This window comes from Pelecanus crispus, chromosome 1 (genome assembly GCF_030463565.1).
Source record: "Pelecanus crispus isolate bPelCri1 chromosome 1, bPelCri1.pri, whole genome shotgun sequence".
NCBI classification, from domain to species: domain Eukaryota; kingdom Metazoa; phylum Chordata; class Aves; order Pelecaniformes; family Pelecanidae; genus Pelecanus; species Pelecanus crispus.
Genome location: NC_134643.1, coordinates 199,517,788 through 199,526,053, shown reverse-complemented (window position 1 = coordinate 199,526,053; position 8,266 = coordinate 199,517,788). Strand labels below are relative to the sequence as shown.

Here is an 8,266-nt window from a genome sequence, read left to right as displayed (position 1 = left end):
TTAATCTAAGTATCCTTATGGCTCTGAGAGTTTCCTTTTCCCAGCCCCACACAAAATCCCAAACAAAATATAACTTGATTTTAACCCGCAACCAAGCCATCTCGGCACTTGTCTTCTTAGATTTTAAAAGTCATAAATTTAAATCATATTAAAACATAATAAGAAATTAAATTAGATCATAAATTAAAAGGAAGACTTTGCTTGTGGTAGTAAATAGATTTTCCTTTTCCTTGTGTGCACTTTTTTATTGAGTCAGTTGGTGACTGATCCTGTTTCCCAGGCAGAGTGGTAAAGGGATTCTCTGCTCCTGGAGGGTCCATCTGTAACAGGAAAAAGAAGCATCCTACTCACTTGTGGTCTTTCAATTGCCAAAGGTATTTGTGCAAGAATAAGAAGTATTAAGGATCATATTCTTGCTAAACTGCAAGTGAGCACTCATTCTTTGCCTTTCTACCTAATCTTTCTACGTTCTCAATGGAATAAAATGTTGCTCACTTCTTTTCTGTCTAATGCTACTGTCTAATTTAGTTGCATGATGTTAAATTACCACATTTTTCCAGTCTAGAGCAAATTGTCATTCAAGGCTGAAGGATTCCCTGTATGCAAAGTTCATTCAGTCTTTTGGTATGAGCGTGCAAATGTATTTTTAATGGCATTAAATGCTTTGTGTTACATGTTAGCTGGAAGGACCATATGTAGTGATACAGTCCTACAGGCTAAAGGAAATAAACAAAGGCCATGAGGGGGAAGATGAAAGAATTAAACCAGAAGCTCTCTGGCTTTTGTACATATATTGAATTAGTGAAGGTCAAGAGAAACCTTAATCTGTTTTAATAGATCTAGTGAAAACTTGCTTCCAGCTTTTGGAAGTAATCACTGTGATAACAGGACTTGGGGGTCGACACACCTTTAGGGATGAGGACGTTTCATCCTGGAACTGGCATCATCGTGTCACCTGGGATCTCTTCTGGGAACCTGCACAATCCTCCTCCTGCTCTTCCTGCCCTGATGCTGAACGAAGGAGAGGTGGTTCTGGATTCAGGTCATGAGGGGAAGATATCATTATCTGCTGACTCCTGGCTTTAACTTCCCAAAAGGGCAAAAGAGAGCAGAGAACATGCTTGTGAGTCCTTTTGTAGAGTTAATCAGTGTCATCTTTAATGAACGTCCTCTGCCTCCCCTCTCCTACTCAAAACAAAGAGCTGTCTGCCTCCTACAGAGCAAGCAATTTTTGTGCAGACCCACAGTACCATCTTGCAACTCATCTCCCATTCCTAGCCGTTTCCTAGCCAGATTAATGGCCAGTAATTTCAGTGGCATCTAGGATCTGCTAACCACCAGATCCTCCCCATCAGGGACACGGTCCCAAGTCATCCCTTGCGGGCACGTTGTTCCACTAGTGTGGGGGTGTGCTTCTTCAACCCTCATCTCCGTGTCCCCCAGGACACGCAGGTGTGCAACTGGATCTGCAGGAGGACAGTGTGTGCAGAGATAATGAAGCCTGGTGGCCAGAGGCTGCTTCTTAGAGGATCCGTGGACATCTCACACGGGCAAGCTTCTTCAGCTGTCCTGCACTGCGTCAGCGAGCAACTCGCTGCCGACCAGAGAGCCCTCCATTTTGAAGAAGACAGTAGAAATCTAATCCTTCTGTTGCATTCCTCCTCTACTTTTCTGTATGCATCGGGCTGAAATCAGCCAAGAGGGATTTAAATTTTTAGGGAAGTAAGGTAGATACAATTAACAGCATATCGATGCCTGACGGGATGAGGGACCTCACTGTTGTAACTATGGTAAAGGCAAATTATGCTCCTCTCTGTTAGGAGTTGTTTACAATAAGCACTTTCTAGAATACCTTCTATCTCTAAAGAAAGAGTTGATGGGATATTGTGACAAAAATGTTAGTTTATGTAGCATAAAAACGCTGATTTTCTGTGATGGCAATTTGAGTCTCTGCTTAAACATTTTGAAGCCTCTGAAACAGCAGAGGTGTTTCTCAGCTTGTAGTCACAAAAAGCCATGAAGAACCAAGAAAACAAAGTGCTTATCTATGGCTGATAAACCCCCAAGAAAATGAATCTACCAGACTTATCTTTGCTTCCTGTTCCTCAATTTTTAGGGCCTCAGTGGTTGTGAGTACGCTCCATTAAATTATATTTCACTGAGCCTGGAGAAATAGAGTTGTTGCATCAAGATATGCAGAGAAATACAATACAGGCAACTGGATGGTAAAAGATTTATTACATTGGAACTATGAAAAAGCCCTCTGTTTTTTGCATGCCATCCTGGAGAGTGCTGCAGTCTCATTTAACATTCACCTTAGACTGAACTGGGAGATGACTACTGTCTCAGCTATGCTCACGATTAAATTACATATGTTGCATATAATGTGGCACCCAGGGCATATGCTAATTGATGAGGCCTCTGCTCCTGACCACATTTCCATTTTCTGAAAAAATAGGTTTTATGACAGCTGCCATCAAAGGTGCAGACAGTTAATAGCTTTAGCGTGGCTACGCAGGCATGATACTACATGGTACCTGGGATTTACCTCTCACATAGTGATGGCTTGCTTAATCCCTCACCTACCCAGTTTGCCCTGCTTTTGGTGAACACCAATTTGCCTGTCTCCTGCTTACCATGGGATAAAAGAAATGAGGAAAAACTCCAGCTGAGCCCACCTACAGTATCTGCCAGGTAGCTCTACCCTTAGAATAAGAGTGGTTGTCCTCACCTGTGGAAAGTGATTTATACTGAGGACATAAATGGAGGAACAATGCACAGCTGGAGGGAAATACTTAAATAGTGGTTCTGGCTGAAAAATGAGGATGTACAAATGACACCATGTGTCTAGCAGAGCCTTTCCTAGTGTGCCAGCCCTCCTATTTGGGGACTACAGTATCAGAACAAGGTTTTGCTGTCTTGTGCACCTAAAACCAGCAGAGCGTGGAGGTAGAGTCTGTGCCTTCTTGGTACAGTAGTTGTTTTACTGAAATGCATGTATCTATCTAAACAGTTTGCCCATCAGAGCAGCAAGGCTGTGTAACAGTGGAGTAATAGTAGCGGGAAAACTCAGCCAGTGTCGGGAAGGCAGAGTATGATCTGGGATTTTCAGTGGTGGGTCTGGACTCGATGACGCAGGAAGCTTCCTCAAGCCATGCATCCCCATCCTGGGATTGCAGAGGTGCCTCTGAGACAGTAATCCAGATCCAGCTATGCCACAAAATCTGAGTCCCCCAGCAGACAGGTCCCAGTTCTACTGTCCAAGAGTTTTCAGGACTGGTTATTTGGGAAGCCTTTTTCTGTCAGAGTTCCATCTCCAGTCATTCAGCAATAGCACTTTAAATTAAGTCTTTGCCTTAAACCAAAACAGCTTTCCAACAATAGACGAGGGAAAAGTAGGGACCACTACAGAATCTGAAAACTTTGGTTCCTTAGTTGTATTCCTTGATGGGTTTACAGCTCTCAGAAAGACAACAGGTTTATTGCAGTCAGCCACTTTCAGTTTTACCATTGTACTTTGAAGTCAGTGACAAAATTCCCAATCATTTTTTTTTGGACCAGGTTTCTACTTAGTGTTCAGAAATTAACAAAAACAATTACCAAACAAGAAGGGGAAGCTGACATCTGGCTTTATTGGGGATTATTCCTTTGGGAGGATTAGAGTAAGAGAGACAAATGGTTGTGCCACTTACCTTCTTCTCCCGGCAGAAGCAGAAACCTGAGCTGAAGCGGTAGCTGTGGTGCATTAAATAAAACTGCTTGTGGATCCTGCTCTTGAAGGCTGGCAGTCTGGTTTGTGGTGTGGCAGAGGTTCGTGCAGCCCTAGGACTGTGTAGCTGCATGTTGGTTCCAGAACAGCATTTGCACCCCTTCCCCACGTCACTGGCTGAGCCGGCCTGGCTGCTCTCTGGCAGGATTGCAATGCTGGAACAGCACCAGGGAACATCATCAGGGATCAGGATAGGATCCATTTTATTTCCCTACACTTTTTGTACCTTTTCTATGAATACTTCTCAGATGTCAGGACCAGATACATTCACACTCCGTTGGATTTTGCTATTTTACTCCAACAGGGTACAGATGGTTGGTAAAAATCCTTTTAGACTGACTAGGACCTTTCACTTTAGGTCCATATTTTTAAATATGTGATTAAACCAACACAGATTTTTTTTTTTTTCTTCCTAAAATACTACCCGAAGAGCCACTTTAGCTGAAGCTACATTTAATGGTGAGATTCATTTACACATCACATCAGTACACAGTGTGAGTGAGGCAACTAGGATCTGGGCCATAGTCATTTGGAATCAGAGTTTACAGTGCCTCTGATCTCACTACAAAATACTCAGTTAAAAATAGCCCAGTTGACATTGTAAGACCTATAAAGGCCCTGATCTAGCAAAGCACTTACATCTCTGCTTCACTGAGAAGTTCTGATGAGTCCTATTTAAGACTATAAATTTTCCACTAACTTCAAAGAAAGTCCTAAGCCAAAGTTATTCTTTGTACTAGGGCCAAAACTGTTAAAGGTAAAAGTAGAAGGTAGTGGATTTCAAATTTGTGAAGAATTTAAAGGCTTTTAACTTCTGCCATGTTAAAGAATTTATGTGAATTAATTCCTGAATTTATTATAAAGAAATTCAATTAATAATGGATCTGCTTTTCATTATGATGAGTAATCAAGGATAAACATCTTCTATATCAAAGCTTATCTGTTAAAAAGGATAAATTAGCTATAATGCACTTAACTACTTCCAGAACATGAAATGAACACATATTGTTCCATTAGTTAATTTTGGATCACTAAATTAAAGACAGTTCAAAAGGAGTGTAATCTCATAAGGATCTCTCTTTGTTCAGTCTGTTGTGACTTATTTCATGAGGTACAACAAATACTGTTTCTTGTGGGGGTAAATACTATTAGCACTATAAAATGGTTTTGTTTTAGTATATTTTACGCATCAGTATGAGTTATATACCACAAGGGTAAGAATATTTTTATCTGGTATTTGCAGACGCAGTTTTGTACTCCTGCATATCTTGTAGGCTATTGGGGTGCTTGATTAAGACTACCCAAAGCTCTGCAATAAAACAAATTCAATAAATAAATAATAAAACAGCATCTGGAATGTAGCCTTTTATCCATGAAAACATGATCTGAATGTACTAGTAAATTAATCCAGGCCAGGGCATAGGCCTGTCAGCATCTCTCCTGTTGAATTAGCAAGCATGCCTCCTGGCATGGTTTTGGCCAGCTAGCACCCTCCAAGCAATGCCTGGACATATCTGGGGTTAGGATTGGCCATCATCCATTCCCAAAGGCAGCTGTGATTTGGCCATCCTGTCCATGGGGATAAATGAGAGTTTAGCCATATTGGTGCAGCATGCCACACAAGTTGTCCCCGAAACCAGAGAATAGCCTTGACCTGCTTTATGTAGTAGTCTAGATGTAGTTCTGAGGTATAGAAAACAAAATAGGGTTTAAAAACATAGAATGAGATTCTACCTACTGCTTAATGTAGTCCTTGTTTACTCAGGCACTTAGGGCTTTTTTGCGGCATATAGCATAACCTCCTAAATTTAATTTACAGTGCAAAAGTACAGTGGGTAACTATGCAAATAACTTCAGTGACTGCAAAGCAAACTTCTTAGCATTTTCAGTGGGTGTCTCCAAGGCTTCTCTGTTCTCAAAGAAACAGCACCAGCAGAAAAGTACCTTTTCCTTAAGCATCTTTGGTTCAGGTTGGGGCTTCTGTGGTCACATGTAGTGTCAAAAAGTGTCAGCCTCTTAAAGAAAGAGGAACTTTACTAAGTTAGCAGAGGTAGCATGTTTAAAAGAAAAATCATAAGGCAGAACATTGCTGGGAACATTGCTGGGACACTTTCATGGAAACTCAGATACTTGGGCAGTTGTGTCACAGAAGGAGAGACCTCCAGACTGTCGCATCATTACTTTAAGGGCCCAATTCTGTCTCTCTGGCTGATGCTGATAGTGTTTTCCCTCTCTGACACCATGAAAATCAGTGGGATTTTCCTCAAAGCCTCTAACTGTGAATTAGAGATAATTGTATTGAACTGGGACCACAGGACAAGGCTGAAAGCAAGGTCAAGATGAGAGGGACCACACTGGGAACGCAGTTCTGTATGGATATTGTCTTCCTAGCAGGAGGAAAGCTCGCTGCCTTTCCCTGTAGTGCCTGAGTATCTGCAGTGAGAGGCTGACCATGGACGGATGGATAGAAAGATTGCATGTGGACAATTATATGAAGAAAATGAGCTTCATTTGGTACCTCCTTGCTCCTTGCATTATCTGTTTTGTATCAAAATGAAGGTGGGTTACACCATGTAATTCAGCTACAGCATATCAGCTTTGTACAACTCCCCATCACCAAGCCTTCTCCTACGCTTCCAGACTGTACCTGGGGACTGCCTACGTCAGTTTAAGGAAAAGCAGCTTAGCATACCCTGGTCTGCTTGTCCTGTGCTACTCTGACCTTTGCCAACACCTGAGCTTCCAGGTTCCAACACAAAGTGGCTAGAGGCAAAGCTTTTTCGAAGATGGGTTGTCTTCCTCGTTAGTGTTGACTGCCTTTAGATAGTCCCCTCGTGTTTGTTGAGCTGCCAGGGCTGCCCGTTCCCTTGGGATTTTGCTTGTAGGTGTCAGAAGCTGTAACACTTCACTGAAATGGGCCTGCCATTGAGATCCCTGTGGCAGCATTAGAGTGAGATGCATTTTGATCTTTGAAAACATTTGATTAATTTCATAAATATATAGCAAGAAAGCAGGTCTGGCAGATTTTCTCATTCTGAGTACCTCTGGCAAGGCAGTGTGGAGTAAGTGGCTAATGGTAGTGGATTCGTCATCCTTTGTGGTGTTGAGCAGCCTTGCTCTAGGCTGGGGAGCTGAAGTCTTGAGAGGGATTTTTCGTTCCTTGACTAGCTTTTATCCACAAGACAAATTTGGATTACAATACGTCTGTTCCATATAAAGTACATTTTTGATTGTGCCATTCCTCAGTTAAACAACTCATGGTGGGGAAGGGTCAGTTTTAATTCATTGATGGGTAGGATTTCTCCTAATCCCTGCATTTCGGAAAACTGAGATATAAAGATAGTTGTTAGCTAATGCTGTAAGAATTGCAGCTTAATGCTAAGGAATAATAAATAACTTGTAAGAACTAGATTGTCTCAGGCACACATTAAATCACATTATCTGCTAGTAAATTAGTCTTGCTTTTTTTTTTTTTTTTTCTTCCTTTCTTGCAGTTCCAAAGGATACAATCTTACATTGTCCTGGGCTTGAGCAGTAAAGGAGAAATTTGATGACTGGCTGACTTGTCATATCTTCGTTGTGATGGAAAAATGGTTGCCTAAATTAAACCCTTTGTTATGCTGCTAAAGCTGACTTTGAATCCAAGATCTGTTGTGATTTTTAAAACACAAACCCAAAAATGTCAGAACCTGACCCTTCATCTGGATTTGTAGGAAACATGGAAAATGGGACTTTTCTGGAGCTGTATCCTACATCTCTTTCAACTTCAGTGGATTCATCACCTGGCCGCTTATCCAACGTCTATGTCTATGTTTCTATATTCCTTAGTCTCTTAGCTTTTCTCCTTTTGCTATTGATCATTGCACTTCAGAGGCTGAAAAACATAATTTCTTCCAGTTCCTCCTACCCAGAATATAATAGTGATGCTGGAAGCTCTTTCACTAATTTAGAGGTTTGTAGTATTTCTTCCCAGCGCTCTGCTCTCTCAAACCTTTCTTCGTGAAACTAAATTAAAGGAAACACATGGGGAATGGAAGAGCTTTGTCTAGTTTTTTGGGGAGGTAGTGCATGCAACATTTGCCTTAGAAGACTATTATGAAGAGGTGGCTTTTAAAGTTTCCTTAGGTTTTTTTTCTTTTCTTTCCTTTTCTAGTCTTCATTTCCCCTTTTATTAATGTTCCTTTTCATTTTGGACAATGGATAATGACACTTGATCATCGTTTCATGCCTGTAATAGTGATGCTGTCTTTTTCTCAGACATACAAGGTGTTCATTAAGAGTATTCCTGCCAAACTGTAATATGGTTCTAACTGGATGTGTCGTTTTTCTGCTCTAGTTGTGACCCCTTCACTGGTTTTGTATCAGTAATATGCTAAGTACTTTTTTTTTCCTTTTTTTAATTAGATAAGGACTTCTGGATGAAATCCCTATTGCAAAAGTATAAAAAAATCAGCTTAAATTATAAACATAGTCCTTGGGACAATTTAAAGTTGTTGG

General features: G+C 41.0%; 1 protein-coding gene across 1 annotated transcript; it reads left to right on the top strand.

The window, feature by feature from the left end:
- Positions 1-7,448: 7,448 nt before the first annotated feature.
- Positions 7,449-7,772, top strand: SERTM1 (serine rich and transmembrane domain containing 1). The gene has a single exon (XM_009489118.1). The coding sequence runs from the start codon at positions 7,449-7,451 to the stop codon at positions 7,770-7,772; it is 324 nt and encodes a 107-aa protein (XP_009487393.1).
- The last annotated feature ends 494 nt before the right edge of the window (positions 7,773-8,266 follow it).